The sequence below is a fragment of the Eretmochelys imbricata genome, chromosome 10 (genome assembly GCF_965152235.1).
Source record: "Eretmochelys imbricata isolate rEreImb1 chromosome 10, rEreImb1.hap1, whole genome shotgun sequence".
NCBI classification, from domain to species: Eukaryota; Metazoa; Chordata; order Testudines; family Cheloniidae; genus Eretmochelys; species Eretmochelys imbricata.
This window is the reverse complement of record NC_135581.1, coordinates 43,390,662-43,412,804: the sequence shown is the minus strand read 5'-3', so window position 1 is coordinate 43,412,804 and position 22,143 is coordinate 43,390,662. Positions and strand designations below refer to the sequence as shown.

The 22,143-nt window shown below is 54.5% G+C and overlaps 1 protein-coding gene across 1 annotated transcript in view; it reads left to right on the top strand.

The window, feature by feature from the left end:
- The first annotated feature begins 2,330 nt into the window (after window positions 1-2,330).
- PARP6 (poly(ADP-ribose) polymerase family member 6) overlaps window positions 2,331-22,143 on the top strand; it is a 66,581-nt gene continuing 46,768 nt past the window's right edge. Inside the window, exon 1 of the mRNA XM_077828838.1 lies at window positions 2,331-2,417. Coding sequence (XP_077684964.1) covers window positions 2,331-2,417 — 87 coding nt within the window. The remainder of the gene's footprint in view (window positions 2,418-22,143) is intronic.

Below are 22,143 nucleotides of genomic sequence, written 5' to 3'. Positions count from 1 at the left end.
GTGTGGGTCTCCCTCTGCCACCAGCAGCCATTTGGGGTAGTAGTGTGCCCTGAGAGAAAGGAGTTTAGACAGGCCCAGGAAAGGGACTGTACTTGGACCGGCTATCCCCTGGAAGGGGTCTGAACTGAGACTGACCCAGCTAGAGAGTTGGTGTCAGAGGACTAAAGGGCAGGCTAAGAGCTTCCAGGGAGAAAGCCCTGGGGGGTGCTGCTCCATGCCAGAGCAGGCACCTTCTCACGCAAGCTGGCCAGCTAGGGTACTGAGATAGGCCCTCTTGGTCAGACTGAAGACTAGAGCCTGGGGAGGGTGACAGAGACGTTGCCAGCAGGTGGGCTGCTGTGATGGGCCCTCTTGAGCTGTGAAGGAACTGAGCCTGGGGAGGGCTACAGGATATTACCGAAGTCTTTGAGATTGGCCTGGTTGGACAGCCTACCCCAGAAGGGGTTTGTTTTGTTTGTTTGCACACGGACTGTGCTGTGTCACCGAAGACCCACCTGACAAGCACAGTGGCTGCCTGGGGGCACCATGAGCTGAGAAATTGAGAACTGCAGGCATGCACACACTTGACCAGGGGGCACTCCACTACACCAGGGCATCTGGCTAACACTACTGAACTTATGGAAAGGGACTTGGAATCTTTAATGCCCACAGGTGGCCAGCCCCTGGGTTTCCTATTTCATTCCTTTCACAGTTGCTCCTCCTCAGGGGCTGTGGGTAGTTTGATACAGTTTGTGCCCCAGGAGGAGGCAGGGGGTATAGGAGGCAGAGCTGGCCCTGTGGATTGGCAGCCAGCATGGTGGCCGTGTTATTCTCTGGTACATGTTGTGTGTGTTCAGGGCAGGACTTTTGGATGCTTGACAAAGCAGAAACAGAGGTAGGACCCACAGCATGGTGACCTTCCAGTACTGCCATAGAGCCAGCCTCACAGCCAGCCCTTCCTCTGTGGTCATGCCCATCTCATAACACTGGGCGGTCATCTAAGACAGTGAGCAGGGGAAGGCCACCTTCTGTTACCCAGTGAACATACATGTGCACACACCCATCCCTGGAGCCAGAGTGTGATTCTTTGGTGATTAAGTCAATTGAAACTCATGATTGTTGTGCCTGTATTCCAGCTGACCCAAGTCTGGCTGGTGTGCTCTGGGGACAGACTGTGGTAGGAGGAGTCCACTACCTCTGCTGTCAGTAACACCATCACAGGGTGGTTGTGGGTCACAGGAAATGGGTCTCAACCCTGCCTGTGCCATGGTGAACTCCTCTTCCCAGGTAGGGAAAAATGAAGAGGGGACATATGTCCCACCAGGCCTCTGGGATAGATAAGGATGAGGCCTGGGGGGTGGAGACTCTGGAGCCAGAGGACAGTCCAGGGAGGTCCCTGTGCCCCTGTTGGGTGTGAGGAGCAGGGAACCCAGAGAGAACGGCAGCTGAAGGAAGCCAAGGGGATGTGTCCTGCCAGTCTCTGAGATTGCTGGGGTGAAGGAAGTCCAGGGAGTGCCCTGCGGCCATGGCCCTGTGCAAGGGGCAGGGAGCTGGGGATGATGGGGAGAAGCCCAGAAACCCCACCCCTTCTTGGGCACTGAAGAAGAATCGAGGTGACAAAAGGCAGCAGAGATGGGATGGAAGCTGACACATTTGAGATGTGCACAATAATAAACTACCCTGTGACAAGGGGGTTCTCAGCCCAAAAGAGTCTTTGGGGAGGGGGCAACTGAGGCTGCAGGGGCACTTTCCTGCCATGAGGGGGTGCTCTGGAGGCAGTGCCGCTGCTACAGCCACACACCCTCCATTGTTTACATCACCCACCCACGGCCTCTGCAACTCGGGTTCCTAATCAACACCCTCCTAACAAGCCCCAGCGTCAGGCGATGCCCCTTCACCTCTTGGCTGTCTGTGAGGGCCCAATGCCATGGTGAGAGCTCCTCTGGGAGGGGTGGCGAGGGGAAGTGGCCAAGGCTGTTTCCAGCCACCGCAGGGCAAGTCTGGAATAACTGAAGAGCTGTGAGCCAGACTCAGCTCCCAGTGCCAGCCCACATCTCGCTGTGCCACCCTTCCTGCGGAACTGAGCGTTAATTGTGCCCATGGGGAGGCTGGAACGCTCCAGGCTGTCAGGGTCACACACGCTGAGTCCTGAACCTGCTGACAAAGGAGATTACTGGACGAGAGGGGCAACTCACAGGGTGCTGTGGCCAGAAGGCTGCCAGGCCCCCAGAAGAAGACTCCCCAACCTCCTGAAGAAGTCCCCAGCACAGGAGAAATTCTGTGGGACATTCCTACTGCCCACTGCAGCTACCCCCCGCTCCCACAACACCTCTTGGATCCCCATGGTCAGGATGCAGGCTAAGGCTCAGAGTCTGAAGAAGCATCCTGGTAATGCCCAGACAGAGGAGTTGCCCGCCTGCATGCTCATCCTCAACACTGTAGGCTGCCCTGTTGGGTGCAACAACTCAAAGAGTCAGAGAGTTTAAGGCTAGAAAGGCTCAGATCACCCAGTCTGACCTCCTGTATATCACAGGTCACCAGCACCCGCATGCTAAACCCACCAACAGAACCGAGAGTAAAGGGTCAGCCCACAGGAGCCTAGACTGTTCTTTGCCACAGGGAGTGCTAGGAGGGACCGAGCGGCATGGAAGTGGTTAATGAGATATACCCAGGTAATCCTGGCAAGTGACCTGCACTCACACGCTGCAGAGGAAGGTGAAAGCCCCCCAGGTCTGTGCCTATTGGCCCTGGGGAAAAATTCCTTCCTGACCCCCCATATGGTGATCAGTGAGACTCTGAGCATGTGGGAAGAACCAGCCAGCCAAGCACCCAAGAGAGACAGTGCTCAGTGCCACCTCATAGCCTGGCCCACCCCGCCCAGAGTCCCCTCTGCAGCTGTGGCCATCCCTCATGTTTCAGAGGAAGGAGACCAAAAAATGCCAGAATACACTGAGGGGAATCCAGTCCTGACGTCTGTAGGTGAGCTGCTAAAGCTCTGAAGCATGGAACATCAGACATCCACCAGAAGGGAATCCAAGGGCTGCCAAGCCCTGCCCCTACCATCACAAGCACCCCCTCACAAACTTGTCTAGCTGTTCCCATCTGGGGGTGATTCAGTGGCCTGCGTGAAATTAGTTTGCTGGGTCTCAGTCCAGCTCCCGGGGACACTTGACAAAACCTTCACTGTGATTGGCACTGGCTGGCATCCTCAGCAGCAAGGTCAGGCACTGGAGAGGCCATGGAGGCTGCACTGCCCTCTCTTCCATGGGGGTGGTTCCCCCCCTCCCGCTCAGGACAGAGGCACGTGGCTGGAGAAGCTTGCTCTGAGCTGTTCCTACTCTGCGTATAAAGAGGTCTCCAGGGCTGTCAAAATGTACTCACTTGTTATCTATATTGTGTGGCCCCACCCACACCTGATGGGGGTGGGCCTTTCATTTTCTTTCGCTCCACCCACCAAATAGGCTGACATCTGTCACCAGCTGGAAACGTCATTGCCCCCCACATTCCTCCTCTCAATTATTTCCTGTCATGCCTCCCTCATCAGTCTGAGATGGGGAGCAGTGGGTGTGGGAAGGAGTCGTCTCCTTGAGGAAATATGGCTCAGTCCCCTTCTCCCTCCCCAGGCATCCTGAAATGTTGTTGTCATGACTCAGCAGCCTACCCACTGGGTTAGTGGGGGCTGATGCAGGGCTATGGGGGTCTGAATGCCAGTCACCGCTTCCTGGAAAGGAAGGCAGGAGCATTTCTAACTGAATCATCCAGTGCATTCGCTAGGCTCTGGGGGGTTCCAGAACTGCACTGCAGTCTGAGCCTCCCCTGTCCGCCAGTAACGGATCTCAGCCCACCAAACTTCCAAATTAGAAGACAGCAAAAGTCAGCCCCAAAAGCGCATCCCCCACCTGCCTTCCCAGTCCAGAGGAGGCACCTGGCCTCCCTCAGGCAAAAGCCAGACGCCACCATTTACAAAAGCAGTCACTGCTTCATTTTTGGGATTGCAGCATGTGACTCCTTGGCTCTGATTTTCAGATGTGCTCGGCCCCTTGGACAATCAGGCTCCTGGTGTCTCAAGCTGGCACCCAAAATCAGTGGCTGCTTTTGAAAATGAGCTGGCGTGAAGAGGAAAAACCTTGCCATGTGGCCTGAAAGTCACAGATTGGGTGGACCCGTGGTTAGGCCACTAGCCTTGGACTTGGAGACCTGGGCTCAAGTCTCTGGTGAGTCACAGACTCCCTGTGTGATCTGGGGCAAGTCATCTAGCCTCTCCATGTCTTAGTTCCCAGTCTGTAAAATGAGGATCGTAGCTTCTACATTAAAGATTGTGAAGTGCTCAGAACTACAGGTCTGGGGGCCAGACCATACCAGAAATAAACAGGTCTTGGCAGGCTAATGGGGGAAGGGAACTCCAGCTAGCTTGAAGCTGACACTGCCAGAAACAAACAGGGAGTTAGCGCAATCTGTATCAACAGCGCAGAGCACCACTGATGCTGGGCATCACCACTGGGCTAAGAGTGGGGGAAGTGTCTGAAGGGTCTTTGTGAGGGGGTGTCCCCCCCTGCACAAGGTAAAGTGGAGTGGAAATCTATCAACTGCATGAAAAAACTTGCACAGATACAGACAGACATCATCTTCCTTTCCAAATGCAAACAGATGGACATCGTACCAAAAGGACTGAAGGTAAAAAATCCATTACAATCTACATACCACACAGACTATGCTGACAGCTTGTGCCACACGCTCTCAAAGAAACTGCGGAATCACCTGATCAACATCCTCTACAGCAAACAGGGAAAGATTAAGAATGAGCTCTCAAAAATGGATACTCTCATAAAAAACCAACCTTCCACACAAACTTCCTCGTGGCTGGATTTTACTAAAACTAGACAAGCCATTTACAACACACACTTTGCTTCTCTACAAAAGAAAAAGGACACTAAACTTTCTAAACTACTACATGCTACAAGGGGCCACAGCAATGGTTCCCTCAACCCACCTAGCAATATTCTTAACCTATCCAACTATACTCTCAGCCCAGCAGAAGCAGCTGTTCTATCTCGGGGCCTCTCCTTCTGCCCCTCCACCCCCACGAACATGATACAGTTCTGTGGTGACCTAGAATCCTATTTTCGACGTCTCTGACTCAAGGAATATTTCCAAAATACCTCTGAACAACATACTAATCCACAGAGGTCTCCCTACCAACACTACAGAAAGAAGGATTCTAGGTGGACTCCTCCTGAAGGTCGAAACAGCAGACTGGACTTCTACATAGAGTGCTTCCGCCGACGTGCACAGGCTGAAATTGTGGAAAAGCAGCATCACTTGCCCCATAACCTCAGCCATGCGGAACGCAATGCCATCCACAGCCTCAGAAACAAATCGGCAGCTCTCCAACACGAGTTTCTACAAGCCATTACCCTATGATCCCACTGAGAGTTACCAAAAGCAACTACAGCATTTGCTCAAGAAACTTCCTGAAAAAGCACAAGATCAAATCCGCACAGACACACCCCTGGAACCCCGACCTGGGATATTCTATTTACTACCCAAGATCCATAAACCTGGAAATCCTGGGCGCCCCATCATTTCAGGCATTGGCACCCTGACAGCAGGATTGTCTGGCTATGTAGACTCCCTCCTCAGGCCCTACGCTACCAGCACTCCCAGCTACCTTCGAGACACCACTGACTTCCTGAGGAAACTTCAATCCATCGGTGATCTTCCTGATAACACCATCCTGGCCACTATGGATGTAGAAGCCCTCTACACCAACATTCCACACAAAGATGGACTACAAGCCGTCAGGAACACTATCCCCGATAATGTCACGGCTAACCTGGTGGCTGAACTACAAGCCGTCAGGAACACTATCCCCGATAATGTCACGGCTAACCTGGTGGCTGAACTTTGTGACTTTGTCCTTACCCATAACTATTTCACATTTGGGGACAATGTATACCTTCAGATCAGCGGCACTGCTATGGGTACCCGCATGGCCCCACAGTATGCCAACATTTTTATGGCTGATTTAGAACAACGCTTCCTCAGCTCTCGTCCCCTAAAGCCCCTACTCTACTTGCGCTATATTGATGACATCTTCATCATCTGGACCCATGGAAAAGAAGCCCTTGAGGAATTCCACCATGATTTCAACAATTTCCATCCCACCACCAACCTCAGCCTGGTCCAGTCCACACAAGAGATCCACTTCCTGGACACTACAGTGCTAATAAACAATGGTCACATAAACACCACCCTATACCGGAAACCTACTGACCGCTATTCCTACCTGCATGCCTCCAGCTTTCACCCTGACCACACCACACGATCCATCGTCTACAGCCAAGCTCTGCGATACAACCGCATTTGCTCCAACCCCTCAGACAGAGACAAATACCTACAAGATCTCTGTCAAGCTTTCTTACAAGTACAATACCCACCTGCAGAAGTAAAGAAACAGATTGATAGAGCCAGAAGAGTTCCCAGAAGTTACCTACTACAGGACAGGCCTAACAAAGAAAATAACAGAACGCCACTAGCCGTCACCTTCAGCCCCCAACTAAAACCCCTCCAACGCATTATTAAGGATCTACAACCTATCCTAAAGGATGACCCAACACTCTCACAAATCTTGGGAGACAGGCCAGTCCTTGCCTACAGACAGCCCCGCAACCTGAAGCAAATACTCACCAACAACCACATACCACACAACAGAACCACTAACCCAGGAACTTATCCTTGCAACAAAGCCCGTTGCCAATTGTGCCCACATATCTATTCAGGGGACACCATCACAGGGCCTAATAACATCAGCCACACTATCAGAGGCTCGTTCACCTGCACATCCACCAATGTGATATATGCCATCATGTGCCAGCAATGCCCCTCTGCCATGTACATCGGTCAAACTGGACAGTCTCTACGTAAAAGAATAAATGGACACAAATCAGATGTCAAGAATTATAACATTCATAAACCAGTCGGAGAACACTTCAATCTCTCTGGTCACGCAATCACAGACATGAAGGTTGCTATCTTAAAACAAAAAAACTTCAAATCCAGACTCCAGCGAGAAACTGCTGAATTGGAATTCATTTGCAAATTGGATACTATTAATTTAGGCTTAAATAGAGACTGGGAGTGGCTAAGTCATTATGCAAGGTAGCCTATTTCCTCTTGTTTTTTTCCTACCCCCCCCCCCCCGATGTTCTGGTTTAACTTGGATTTAAACTTGGAGAGTGGTCAGTTTGGATGAGCTATTACCAGCAGGAGAGTGAGTTTGTGTGTGTATGGGGGTGGGTTTTTGGAGGGGGGTGAGGGAGTGAGAGAACCTGGATTTGTTCAGGAAATGGCCCAACTTGATTATTATGCACATTGTGTAAAGAGTTGTCACTTTGGATGGGCTATCACCAGCAGGAGATTGAATTTGTGTGGGGGGGTGGAGGGTGAGAAAACCTGGATTTGTGCTGGAAATGACCTAACCTGATGATCACTTTAGATAAGCTATTACCAGCAGGACAGTGGGGTGGGAGGAGGTATTGTTTCATATTCTCTGTGTATATATAAAGTCTGCTGCAGTTTCCACGGTATGCATCCGATGAAGTGAGCTGTAGCTCACGAAAGCTCATGCTCAAATAAATTGGTTAGTCTCTAAGGTGCCACAAGTACTCCTTTTCTTTTTAAGGTAAAGCAGGTTAAAGTAGGTTGATTAACCTGATAGGCCACCGAATTCCCCTCAGGTGTGGTCTAAATAGCTGGGAAGCGACAGGTCACATCCTCACATTCCAAACTAGTCACATTGAAATAAGGCAATCTGGGACTGTTAGAAAGGTGATCTGATCTATCACCTCCAGAGAAAGGGAAGAGCCTACAGGATGTAAAAGGAAATTTAGTTTGATAGTGTTCTGTTCGGTAAGAACTCACTTATCAATAGACACAGCTGGGAAACCCTTATGTCTTTATAGATGTAGTTGTGAAATCCTCACTTCTGTATTGTTTTGTCATGATAGTTCCCACTTTGCTATTGTTTATTTGCATGGTCTCTGTCTGGTTCTGTGATTGTTTCTGTCTGCTGTATAATTAAGTTTGCTGGGTGTAAACTAATTAAGATGGTGGGATATAACTGGTTAAATAATCATGTTACAATATGTCAGGATTGGTTAGTTAAATTTCAGTAAAATGATTGGTTAAGGTTTAGCTAAGCAGAAATCAAGTTTTACTATATAGTCTGCAGTCAATCAGGAAGTGCGGGGGCGGGGGGGAATAGGAACAGAAACAGGTAATGGGGGTGGGGCAATTGCAATCATGTTTTGCTAAGGGGGGAAATGGGAATAGGGACACAAGTAAGGCTCTGTGGTGTCAGAGCTGGGAAGGGGGACACTAAGGAAGGAAACTGGAATCATGCTTGCTGGAAGTTCACCCCAATAAACATCGAATTGTTTGTACCTTTGGACTTTGGGTATTGTTGCTCTCTGTTCATGCGAGAAGGACCAGGGAAGTAAGCGGGTGAAGGAATAAGCCCCCTAACACCTGGCCCTCCTGGGCAGAGGTGATAAGTGTTTGCCAGCAAAGATCTGCTCTGCCCTTGCCTCACCACTTAACCTAGCTAGTGGGAGCACTGATCCATCCCACAGGCTGGAGGCTGCAGACCTCCAATTACCTCCTGGATCTGCCCCAATAAAACTGGCCCAGGGTGGGGGAAATAGCATTTGCTTTCTGCTAGAAATTGGACAATCTGGTCTGAACCTGAGCAACCTTCTCGACAAAGCAATCAGGAAATTCCTCCAAGTGAGGACATGCTGCCTTGGTTCCCAAGGGGAGGCAGGCTGGGCTGGGTCACCTCACCCCCTGGAACAAGCCTTCTGACTGGGAACCTTGTGGTCAGTTGGGTGGAAGAAACAAAGACTTTCTTTGCCTTCTTCATCATCATCACCACAGCACAGGGCCTTCAAAAGTCACCAGGCCACAGCTGGGCAGGCGGGTGAACTGTGAGGGTGGCAGAGAGGGAAAGGACATTTAGGAATCCTCCTCAAGGGTGAGAAACGGGTATAATTGCCGCCAGCAGTGCAGTGCTCTTCCCTCAAGAGATCTGACACCCAGCCCCAGCCCCAGGGCAAGGCAGCACAGTGGGTCTGCAGGACAGACCTCGGGGTAGCGATCTGGGTCATCTCCTGTGTCTTATGCTGCACAAGGGTCAGAAAGCTTGTGGGCTTTCTGTGCTGCATCGAGATGGTATGTGGGGGGCTCGGCCTATGGATGCATGGATGGCTGGTGCACTAGACGCGCGTGTGTGTACGTGTGTGAGCTTTGTGCTTCCCTGCCTCCAGCCCAGCAGCACTCTCCTGCTCACTGAGCCGAGAGCATCACATGACTCCAGCCTGGAGTGGCACTGAGCATGGGCGAAGCCATCTGGCTCACTGTGCTGTGCGCTAAATGAAACAACAAAGCCAGGAGGGGCAGCCAGCCGACAACCCTTTTGTTTTTATCCACTGAGCATCCTCAGTCCCCCTTTTTGTCTGCTCCCCTGTGGAGAGAGGCCAGCCATCCCTAGCCCTGATCCCTGGCACCCAGCAGCACTTCCTCCCCAGCCTGGACCAGCCTGGCAGCCTCCCAGGGCCTTTGTGGTTGCGGGGACTTGGCCAAAGGAATCACCGTGAGTATCGAGGCCTGGCAGTGGCCGGAGCTGGGGCTGGGTAGGTGGGAGAGTGAGCCACACTGCCTGTCACTGAGCGGGGCAGGGAGGAGGGGGAAGTAGCCACAGGTGTGGAAGGCCCTGCCCAGCCCTCCTGGCTCTGGCAGGTGCTGCTAAATGGACAAGCCCTTCCACTCAGGACACTGCCTGTTGTGCTGGGGCTGGGAGGGGGCAGGAGCCAGCTGGGAGGAAGGGGGGGTTTCCTGCTCATTCCCCCCCCCACCTCAACGCCTTCTGCCCACATAGGCCTTTGTGAGGCGCTTGAGTCCTAGTCACGCTGTGGGGGACCCTGGTGTATAGCCCAGGGCAGCAAAGGGGCAGGGCTGTGATCAGGGGAAGGGTCCTGCCAGCAGGGTGTCTCTTTGGGGCAGCAGGCCTGGGGTGGGCCGGTGTTGTGCCATCTTCCCCTAGAGGCTGTTGCTGGTGGGCATGGGGGTTCAGCTCAGGTTCTTCTGCTCCCAGGGGCTACAGCGGGGTGCGTCCAGGCGGGCCCAGCAGTCCTGTTCAGGCTCTGTTCCCCCCAGCCGCCTGCTCACAGGTCTGTTCCAGGTGGGCCCAGGGATCCTGGAAAGTTCAGTTCCACCCTAGGGCTGTTCCACCCAGGCACAGGAACCCCGTTCAGGGTCTTCTGTTCCTGTGGCCAGGATCTACCCGAGGTGGGCGTTTCACAGCGGAGCAGGCCGTGCACAGGCAGAAGGATCCCGTGCGGGTATTCTGCCTATTCCCAGGAGCAAAGGGGACAGCCTGCAGCCCCTGGCATTGCTGGCAGTGGGGAGCAGGCCCAGGTCCCTCACTGAGCTCTGTCAGTGTCTGAGACAGAGTCGCTGTGGCACTGCCTGGGTGCTGTTTAAGGGACGCTGCCACACTTGGCGATATAATCCCAGGAGGGGATCTGTTCCCATGGAGTCCTATTGTACCAGTGAGGCAGGGTTTGGAGCAGGGCCAAAGCCTTCTGGGTTATGTCCCTAGGCAGGCCGGAGGCACTGCTGAGGCCAGAGCGTGACTCCTGTCTGACGGAAGTGCAGAAACATCCTCTTTGGTTTTGTCTTGATCCCCACTGCCTGCCTCACCGCAGTGGGGCGATGTTGCGCTGCTCCGGGCTGGGGAAGGAGGGGGAGAGGGAGAGACCCTACAGAGCAAAGGAGAGCCAAAACTTCACTAAATCCATGATTCTCCTGGGCAAGCATCCCAGCTGCTGGAGGAAAGTTATCCAACCCTGCCTCTCCCAGCAGGAGGCGCTGCAGGGCACAGTGCAGGAGCACTGGCTGTGAAGGGTTGTGAGAAGAGTCCCCCTCGCCTACAGGTGGAGTTGCCCTGGCTGTGGCTTGCGTGACAGAGATTCAGCGAGGGGAGCCCTACTTTCTGTTATGTGCCAGCCCTGCCTGCCTCATGCCAGCAGGCAGCAGCTCAGGAGTGCCCACTGGGCAAGAGTTTGCCCCACTTTAGTGGTGAGCTGCCCCTACAGAGCCAACCTGTCCGGCACTAATCAGGGGTTAGTGATTGCGCTGGCTGCTGAGGGAAAATGAAGTGAACTTGCATTGGGCTGGGCCCCTCTGCCAGGGCCCCTCATACCACGCACTGTATTGTTCCATGCTGGGGGGATTAAAGCACTGGCAGAGCTGGGGCTTGGGCCCCTTCACCACCTTAGCAATTTCCTGCTCCTTCAACCCTTGTGTGTGGGAGAGTTTTATACTCCCTCCGCCCAGCCCAGAGCCTGGAAGTGGTGGTTGGGTCGTTGCACCGGGCTGCCCTCACCTTCCTGGGATCCTGCCAGAGCAGTAGATCCAGCTCCTGCTTTTCCAGGTGTCCCTTTCTGCCGGAGCTTTTCATAATGGCTTCTTGGAAAAACACTCAGAGGCTGACAAAGGGGAGAGAGAGGCAGGAGAGGCCTGCTTTCCTACTGCAGAGATTCCTAGCCAGGGGCTGTGGGGTACAGGGCTCGGTACATCTCTGGGCAACATCTGTGTCTCTGGGCAGGAAGGGGTCATTCTAGGGAACTTCCCCCCACCCCCAGAAATAGAAGAAAAGCCTGGTAGCTGCAGCTTTAAACAACTTCCTGGGATGGTGGTAGACTTGGAGTGGTTCAGACATGATTAGCTGTGTTTTCAAAAGACATGCTTTGATCCGTCTTCTTGGCAAAATTCTGCGGCTTGTATGTGTGAGTGTGGGGCTGGAGGGTCTGGGGTCCCTTCTGGTTGGAATCTGTGATTTCCTGTTCATCCCCTTCCTTCATGGGCCATGGGGAGAATAGGATTGCCCATACTGGCCTTAACGTGCTCCCAACACTTGCTGCATTAGGATGATGAGCATAACCAAATTTGGGAATTGGTCCTGCTTTGAGCAGGGGGTTGGACTAGATGATCTCCTGAGGTCCCTTCCAACCCTGATATTATATGATTCTATGAAATCTCATGCTCCACGCCTGGCTGCCTGCAGAGGTCAGGAAGGATTCCTCCCCTCCCCCCGCCCTGATGCGCAATTTAACAATTGTGTTCTGTTTGGGTTCTTTTGCCTTCTGAAGCATCAGAGATTGGCCACATCTCAAGATGGGGTGCTGGTTGGGGTGGACCACTGCTGTGTGATGCCTCTGTCTTACATGCTGGGCTAGTACATCCTGCTGACGTGCTCAGGGTCCAACTGATTGCCAGATTTGGGGTCAGAAAGGGTTTTTTCCCCAGGGCTGATTAGCAGGAACCTGGGGAGGGAGTCTTCTCTTCCTTTATAGCACGGGGTGCTGGTTGGCTGCTGCGATCTGCTGGGCATGTCTCACCTAATCAGTTCCCTGCCATTGCAGGGGCCTGGGGCAGAGGTGGCCCCTCCATTCCTCCTGTTCTCTGCCTGTGGCACAAAACAGGTCAGCTGGACTAAAGCATTTCAGCTCTCAGGAGACTAAAGTCTCTGGGCTTCATCTCGGGGTTTCCGGGGAAAATATAATGGCCGCATTTCCCTAGTTTGCTTATGAGAATGTGGTGTGGGACTGAGTCAAAGCCTTGCTAAAATCCCAAGATGTCAAGAAGTCTCAGTATAATTATCTGCCCACTGGTGGGCCATCAAAGGCCAGTTATCTCACTCTTCCAGCCTCTCCCTTCTCCCAGACAGGGCAGAGGGGGAGAGCCCCAGGGAGACACCAGCCTTCTGGAGAACAAAAGCGGGTGCTTCCCTCCGGCTGGCCCTGCTGTACCATCCTGTATGGTGTTTGGGGTCGGCGAAGGCTGGGCCAGGTAACTGTCATCCTGGCCGCCCTGCCACACAGGAGCTCAGAGGGCAGTTCTCTCAGCTAGGAAAAGCCTGGGCCTCACACAGAAATAGCTGCTAAAATCTGGCAGCTTATTCTAATGTCCCTTGGATTCACTCCAGGCCTCAACTGATAGCTTGGTGAGGGCAGGATGTCCTGGGGTTACACCTGGGTGTCAGACAGGAAGGGGTTTCCCTTAGGATTCAGATATGTCTGTGAGACTTGTACGCAGCTTGACATACATATGTTTTCTCTGCTGTACCCCACATTGGTGCTGGAGTTAAAGCCCTGGGCCTAGATCCGTAAAGGTATTTTGGCACCAAACTCGCATTGACTTTATGGGGAATTAAGTGGCAAAAGACCTTTGAGGATCTAACCTTTGCTTGTCCAAGGGCAGCACTGCAGTCTGGCGAGCTCTAAGCATTCAAAAATCACAAGTCAGACCTTTAAAACAATACAGCAGGGGTTCTTTTTAGTTTGCCTTCTCCATTCTGAGCCTTTAGGCTGCACTTGCTTCATGTTTTCAAGCTTTTCTCTGCAACCATAAGGGCTAGAAACTTCCTGTATTTGAACAGAAAGTTGGGATTCTCCTGGATCTGTGCTATGAGCTGCACAGACACAGAGCAACAGACAGTCTCTGCCCAATCGGAATAGGCAAGACAAAGGGTGGGACGGGAAACAGAGAGGAAGTGGGTTTCCTACGGTGCCACAGCATTGCATGCTGGGTCATGAAGTCTCTGCAGGTTGTGCTTCTCTATTAACTATGAGGGCACCTGCAATCAGACATGTTGTGGTCTGGTGGTTAGAGCACTGCACTGGGAGATGGGAGTCACTTGTCTCCTAGCCCAGGTCCTTGACCACCAGCCCACACTGCCTTCTGGATGGCAGGGGCCCTCTTGTTTACACCAGAGGGGCACCCTGCAGAGATTCCAGGTCCCAACACGCTCTGAGCAAAACAAGTTGGAGCATTGCCCCGGGACTTGTTGTTTCCGCACACCCTGGTCTGTTAAGAGGAGGGTGCTCCATGGGCCAGGCCCCACTTTGCCCACCCTGGTTGAAAGACAGCCTTATGGGGGTGGGACAGGGAGCGGAAGGAACCAGCCCACCTGCATCAGGGTAGCTAGGGTGGCGCTAGCCCCCAGCCACAGGCAGAGGGTCTGGAGCCCAGTTCTGAGAGCAGCTAGAATCCCTGTGCAATCTCGTCTTCCCACCTGCACAGCGAAGTAAGGACTCAGCTGAGACAGGGACTAAATGAGGTCACCAGGGTTTGTCTATTGCTGCTCAGCGGTGCCGGACCATTGTGCCCATCAGATGGTGGTTGGGTTCCTGGGAAATGACTGGTGGGGCCAATTAAGTTCCTGGTGGCTGGGTGCCCACTCTGTCTGCTTCTGCCCTGCCTGGTGGGGATCCTCTGCCCTGGGCTCTCCCCTGTCACAGGGAAACTGCTCCTGGCCCAGGTTGTTAGGAAACACTTAAATGAAGATGAAGTGATATGCCCGGGGGCTCACAGGGAATCTGTGGCAGAGCTGGGAGTTGTGCCCAGGTCTCTTGGAGCATCACCAAGACAGGAGATTGTCTTAGAATGATCCATGCTGGGGTCTCTCTTTGCCTCCTGGTTCCTGCACTCGGGACACGTTTTCCAGCTTCTCTCAGCAACCCCCAGGGCTAGAAACTCTTGGATGTACCTGAAAGCCCAGATTCTCAAACTGTGAGGCCAGGAGTTGGGGCTCTATGAAAACCACCAAAGATCCTGAGCCTCACCCTAAAATCATGGGGGTTGGCAGCACTGCTCTGGAGGCCCTGGTCAACGCCCTTCCCAATAAGGCCTCTTCTTCTGTCCAGCCACAGCGGGGAGAAATGGGTTTTGAGAAGGGCTGGACAGCAGCAGCAGGCTCCCCTCCCTAGGGCTGGGCTGAAAGGAGACCCAATGCTGGGGTGGGTGGGGAAGTATCTAGTCAGCAAGCCCTTCTTCATGACATGCTCCCAGCCAGCACTTAGATACCAGGCCCTGTGCAGTACCATGGCAGCATGCTGGCTAGGAGCTGCAGTGGTCTGTGCCGAGCAGCCCCAATAAAGAACCCCTTTAATACACTCACCATCTTTCCTCTGTTGAGAGGGACAATATAGCACCATCCTGCTGCAGCTCTGGGCGGGCCAGTCCCTGGCCAGCTACTGGAGAGCTGTCATACCCACAAGGGGCTGCATGCGAAGTCTTGCCCTCTCCCCCTCGGCCATGCCCCTGTTCGCATGACGTGTGGTGTGTGGCATGAAGGCTCCATGCCCCTGGAGGATCCCTCTCATGCTGGTGTGCTCCTCCCAGGGCGGGCCAAGCTGGCTTTACCCAGTGACACTGTGTCCTTATGGGACTTGGGTGGTATCCCTTTAAATAGCCTGTGAACCCTCTAGTGGTGCTCACTGTGGTCTCTGCTTTCAGCCATGTGTACGTGGAGCTGGGCTCTCAGGGTGGTGTTAGCGCTCATGAGCTTTCTGCATCATCACTGCCCCAAAGCTGTGTTGGTGCAGAGCTGAGGCTGACGGACAGTGGCTCCTGCCTTGCCAGGACACCGAGTGCCCATGAACCTAACCCTCTGCAAAGTGGAGACACAGAGTTCGGGGGCACACCAGCCCCCGCCCATCACCTTAACTCTCCCCCGTGGAGGTGGCAAGAGCCCCTGGGGATATGCTGCTACCTGCTGGCTGCGTGAGTTCTGAAAGGGTGAAAGGCCCCGCCTGCTGGCAGGGGGGGTGGTCCCCATGGGCTTGGCTCAGCCTTGCCAAGGATTTAGAAGAAATCCTGGTTGGTCCCTTGCTCTCACCCCCCGGCCCAGCCCCACTGCTCTGGTAGGGCCCTGCAGATTCCCCCAGCCATACTGTTCCATTGAGGGGCCATGCCTCTCCAGCTGAGTGCAGTGCGACAGCTCCTGCCACGAGCCATCAGAGCTGCTCCTGCCCCCACTGGCCAGGGGTCTCCCACCCCGGCCTTCGCAGCCTCTGTTGGGCCTAGCAGGAAGATCAGAGAGCTCTCTGCCCCGCGGCCTGAGTCTCAGTGTTGTCAGAACTTGCCCTCCTGTAGGCTGGCGCCCAGAGAGAGCAGCCGGCAACATTCCTAGCACGCAAAGAGCCACAAGCAGAACCCACAGCAGATTGCAGGCTGCCAGCCCAGCTCTGATTGTGGCTGTAAACCTGGCTTCACGGCGCAGGGCTGCTGCGGGGAGGCAGGAGGGCCCCCAGGAAACCGAGGGGCTGGTAGCTTAGCCTGGGAGAAAGAGGAGGAGCCCAGTAATGCCACCAGTGCCTGGGTGTGTACCAGCTCTGGAGCTATCACTGTTCTACCCACAGGCCTCGGCGTCTCACAGCTCATGGCTGGTGTTTGCTCCACCGCAGGTGGTCAGTGGTGTTCCCCTGCCCTAGCCAAGCGTTGTGTTCTCGTCCCAGAGGAGAAATTACTTAGGGAAACCGAGTAGCGGCCCTGGGCCACCGTTAGTGCTGGTGGAGGGAGGTCAGGTGCCATTCATAAAGCTCAGCTCCCCGCACGGCAGAGAGGGCACATAGGCAGGGGCTTTATTAGCTGCTGTCATCTTGGGGGCGTTGATGCCCAGATCCTCCCAGGTGGGGAGCCGTGGGGAGTGAGCGCAACCCCCAAGTCAAAGCCATAATTACTTGGGTCTTTTTAGCTGGAAAACTGATATTTTGGCAACTTCGGAAGCTACTAATTGGCTGTGTGAAGTTAACACTGCTCCAGGCTCGCTAGCTCAGGGGCGTTGTGGGTGGGGAGTGGAAAGAGCTACTCCAGTCCCAGCCTTGTCCAGGAAGGAGGGCTGGAGGGAATGGCACCGTCTATGCCAATCTGAGCTTCTGCCAGTAGGAGGTGCTGTGGGAAAGCCAGCTGATGGGGGCTCGCAGCTGCTCCAGCCTCTGTCTATAGGGAACGGCCAAGCAATTGTTGCCGGCACCCAGTGTCGAGAGGCTGAACAACAGCTTGAGTTGGTTCGTTACCCGGTGTGCTACACCCAATAATCACAACGTGGTGGAGAAGCAGAAAAGTTTATTTGCAGCTGCAAAAAGGTACAGGGAGAATAAAATCTCAAATCCTGCACCCAGAGCAGGAAGTTACACAGGCTTTTATACATCCTTTTTCCCAGCATACTTATCCAATAGCAAGCTGCCCCAAGTATCCATATAGCCAGCCAATCCAGTTCCCAGCTAGTTCCCTGATTCTCTGTATCATTTGTTAAACTATACATAAAGCTGTTTTATTCAGCATTGTTCTTCCATATCTGCCCTGTTTGGCCTTGCTTAGTTTCAGGCAGTCTGACTCCGCAGCATATTGTTGCAGATCCTCAGCATAACTGCTGTGTGTGCCTCCAGGCCGGGGGGGCCAAGGACACTTGGGCCTAGTACGCAGAGCTGCTGCGAGTGCCTCCAGGCGGGAGAGGGGGGCCAAGGACACCTGGGCCTAGTGCGAGGGGGCTTCATCGACACTCGTGGTCTTCCATCCCCTCGAGTTACCTAGTGGCCATGCCCCAGTGTCCCCAACACAATGCTGGACTTAAGTCCCAGGCTTCCCCCCGCAGAGGTTGATCTATGGCCCAGCTCTGTGGTATTCACAGCTGTCACTTCCAATAGCAGGAGCATGGGTTGTGGGCAGCACCCACAGCTACCCTGCTGCCAGCCTCTCCCAGAAGCTCACGGCGTAGCAACACAGCCCTGGCTTTGCTCTTGGGCCAATATGATCAGGTGACAGTCTCACCTGGGGCATGAGCCAGAGATGAGACAACACTTTCAGTCCAGCTCCACGGGCCTTGCCGGGACCACATTCTGGTCACCTGTTGGCATGCTATAACACAGGGTGCCAGGCGCGCGAAGAGAAAAGGTACCTGACGCTGTAAGGCCACGGATTTCTCCCCTACCCATCTGGCCTGGAGGCTGCTGACGGGGTTCTGAGAGCCAACGAGGCAGGTTAGGGGCAGGGGCCAGAGGAGTGAAGTGGCAGCAGTCTTGGACCCAGGAGCGGTGTGGAACCCAGTGTTTGGGTCTGGGTGAGCTGCAGGGGTCTGGCCACTAGGGGGGGACATGGAGCTGCACGCCACTAGTGCAGGATGTGCCATGGGAGCTGTCCCCAGGGGTGATGCCGTGGGCCTTCGGGGTGCAGTGGCTATGAAGGGAGCCCTTTGGTGGGTGCAGTTATGTTGGGTGTTTGGGTGACTGGCGGTTGCGGGTGAGTTGGGTGGTTGGGTGACTGGCAGGTGTGGGTGTGTCAGGTGGACGGGTGACCGGTGGGTTTGGGCAAGTCAGGTGATTGGGTAACTGGCAGGTGTGGGCGAGTCGGGTGGTTGGGTGACTGGGCATGTTGGGTAGTAGGGTGATAGGTGGGTGTGGGCCTGTTGGGGTAGGTGGCTTGTGGGCCTGTTGTTTGGGCATTCTTTGCCATGGAAGGAATATTGGTCCTTGTCTAGATTCCCGGTTGGGCCTGTAGTTTCAGCTGGCTGCGGGATTTCAAACTGCTGTGTGCTGTTACTGTGTGCCATTAAAAGGCTGGCATACTCTGCCCCAGAGGTGGCTGCATTTCAGCAGAGGGGACTGGGATTGTTTACCAATATTACCATATTGTCAGGACTCTTACTGCAGCACTGGGGCTGGAATACCCCAGCCCTGTAGCATTGCTGCGGCTGGGTGCTCCTGCACTCTGCTAAACTGGGCAATCTCCATAGTCCAGGTGCAGTGGCCACTGTCCCTGGGGAGGAGTGGCTGCGTGTGCCCCCTGCTGGTTGGGCTGGGTGTTACAGGGGAAAGCAGGAGGAGGCTATTGCGGCCTGCACAGTCGCGGTCTAACGAATGATGGGTTCCAACACCCTTTTCCAGCCTCTCACTCAATAGGCTGGCCAACCCTTCCCTCCAGGTCTGTGGAACCAGCCTGGCCCGTCTACATACAGCCAGCCTCTCGCCCAGGTGTTCTTACCCTGGCCTCACCACTCAACATCGGCTCTCCAGAGAGTGTCCCAGGGCTGTGGGGCTGGCTGGGTTCGGCTCCCCACTCTGGGCCTTGCAGCCTGGTGCGCGGGGTCACAAGGCTGCTCAGGTTTGGCCTGGCCGCCACTCCATCCTGGTGGTGGGGAGGGCCATCTGGGCCAAGTGTGAGGGAGTGCCACTGCCACCCCTTCGCCAGCTTGCAACGCCGCCCACGGCTGAGCCAAAATTTAGCGGTGCTGCGGCCTTGGAGCTTGCACGCCCAGAGCGGGGAGCCGAGCTATGCCAGCTCCATGGGCTGGGCCAGGAGGGAGCGGTTGGTGTCATGTTCCCCAGTATGTATCGGCCCTTTGGTGTTCCCCCTGCCCTGCAGCTTGGTGACACCCCATCTTCCATATGCGCTGTCCTGTCCCCCCAGCCTGGGCACCCCCATGTTCCCCCCGCTGCACAGCCAGGCTCCTCCCCCACTGCACCCCAGCCTCTTCAGCCCCCCAACTCCTCCCAGCCCCTCACTTTTCCCCCAGGACTTAAACTGCCCCCAACCCAGGAGCCATGTGTGGGAGGTTCTGCTTTTTGGGGAACAATCAGCTTGCCACCCCTCTGCCCCCAGATCCTTCCCCCAGTCCCTCACCGTACCCCTATATCCCTCCGCCCCCCAGTTCCTTCCCCAGCCTTCCCAGAACCCTTAATTCCTTCCTCACTGCACCCCTCAATCTCTCCACTCCACTTCCAGGCCCTCAAATCCCCCCTAGCCCTTATCCTCTGCCCTCCATGAGCTGGGGGGCTGTTTGTTTTGGGGTGTCTTGACTTGCCTCTCTCTTCAGTTGCAGATGTGTGGGGTGGTCCCCCTGTTCATATCTGGCCAGAGCATCTAGAATCTTTCCTCCGAGCCCCCTTGGATGGACCTCTGGTGTGCATCGGGTCTGGGGGCATCTCGGGGTGGGGGGTGTCTCTGGGGCATGACAAGCCATCCAGGTTTGCAGATAGGCTGAGAACCGCTGCCCTAGCTGCTGTCACACCCTCGTGTGGACTGGCCAGTGCAGGGCCCCTGACCCCTGCCGCCTGGGCCATGCCATGTGTCACACTCACTCCGTGGGGACGAGGAAGGTTAAATACTCCAGAGGAAAGGTTCCCCTGCCTCCCAGTTGCCCAAGGTACAAGCCCAGCGCCCTGCAAGGGGCTGGGCACTTGTCCTGCTGCACCCGCTTTGCCCTGTGTGTGTTCACCGGGCACAGTGGGGCGGCATGGGCCTATGTTCCTGCCATGTGAAAGCGAGCCCTCTCTCCCCCGGGCATGGGAGTGAAGCAGGATTCGTTCCTGGCTTGCGACGCAGGAGGGTGAAGGCAGGATCCCAGGTGCGAGGGGTGCCAGTGGTTCTGCCTGGGGGCCGAGGCACCTATGCCATGTCCCCGGTCTCTCCTCTCTGTCTGCAATACCTGCGTTTGCCGTGCAGGGCCGGCAGCGTTTGGAGCAGCACCCGAGCCCCTGCTGCACAGCGCTGACGTAACCACGGTGCTGGCTGCCTTTTAGAGGCCAGGGACTCGGTTGCCTGGAAACAGCAGAAGATACTCTCCAGCCCGGATCTCAGCCCTGACGTCAAGGCCTGACGCTGCCTGGATGCCTGGCTCGCTCTTTCCAGGCCGCCTGGTGTCATGGAGGGGAGAGGCCTAGCCTGACAGAGGAGTGCCCGGGAACCACAAAGCAAATGGTGAGCGGGGTGTGGCAGAGGGACGGGCAGGCAAGCAGGAGCCCCAGCCCAGCGCAGCCACGGCCACCGGGCTGCTGCTACGGGGGAAAGCCCAGGGGTGCGGGCGTGGGGCGTGGGAAAGCAGCATGGAGGGAAACAAGGGGCGAATGTGGGGAGGGGGTCAACCCAAGGCTCATGATGCTCTGGCTCCCCCAGCCTCCCAGCGCGGAGAGATGGCGCTGAGGTGGGGGAGTGGGGGGGGCACAGTCAGGGGTGGTGTGGACAAGTGAGGCTGTTGGGGTCCAGAGCACGAGATCAGGGGTTCCCAGAGAGTGGCTAGCTTGGCAAAGGATAGCAGGCCGGCTGCACACCAGTCACACAGATGGGCATGGCTTGCCATTTGGGGTGTGGCTTCTTTGTACTCGCTCCCTCTCGTTCCTCCCTCCCTCCTCCCTCATGGCCTCTTCCATCCTGTCTTTTCTTGCCTATCTCTTTATCTTTCTGACTGTTTTCCATCTTTCTTGTTTTCGTTGCTCAGTGGCCAAAGCAGGTCCATCTCACTCCTCCCTTGCCACCTGTTCTCTGTCCCCCACTCTGTTTTCCTTTCCCCTTTTTGTCCTTCCTTCTTTTCTCCTAAACTGACTGTTATCTCTGTTTCAGAGTAACAGCCGTGTTAGTCTGTATTCGCAAAAAGAAAAGGAGTACTTGTGGCATCTTAGAGACTAACCAATTTATTTGAGCATGAGCTTTCGTGAGCTTTGGGAATCTGGCTCTTGGAATTTCTCCCTAGAGAAACTGGGCTTAGACCTGGCTCCTAACCACAGGGCCTCTAGCAGTCGCCATGGGAAGAAGAGTACCCCAATGTAGGGAGGGACTGGTGGGTTTGCAAATGTCCCAGAGCACTTGGACGGGGGCTCCTAGCTCTGAAGATATGAAGGGCCCGATTCTGCTCTGCACTACTCCCAAGCCTGTTTTCCCCCTCTCTAAATACAATTGGTCTGTTCTGTGTTTGTACGGGACCTAGCATGATGCTTCATGCCTAGAGCTCTAGGGGCTTCGGGAAATAATAATAAAATAATTGGCATGGCTTTTTTCTGCTTCCCTGGTCCATCACTGTATTGTTAATTAATAACACATTTCTAATAAGTAGCATCTAAAGATGGCAGCTGAGAGCAGGGCCCCATTGTGCTTGGCACTGAAGTACAGAGAGTAAGAGGTGGTCCCAGCCATGGAGAGTGTACAATCTCTGTCAACAGGGTAGACACAAGGTGGGGGAGGGTGTCATTGTTGTATGTACTTGAGAGGGAAAACAAAGCAGCCATTTTTTTAAAGGAGACTCGCACAAGCAGTGTGGCTTGTGTCATTTTTGGCTCCTATGTGGTGCATCCACATGGCCCCAAAGTTCATTTTATTCTTTTACACTTTTTCGCTGCTTGGTTTTGCTATTTTCAAAGCTTTGTCTATGGATAACAAAGAATAAGTGGGTACAGTGAAAGATATTACCTCACCCATCTTGTCTCTCATATAGCTTAACAAAGAGAAAGTTAAAAGGTGGCTTGATTACAGCCTATATGGGGAACAAATATT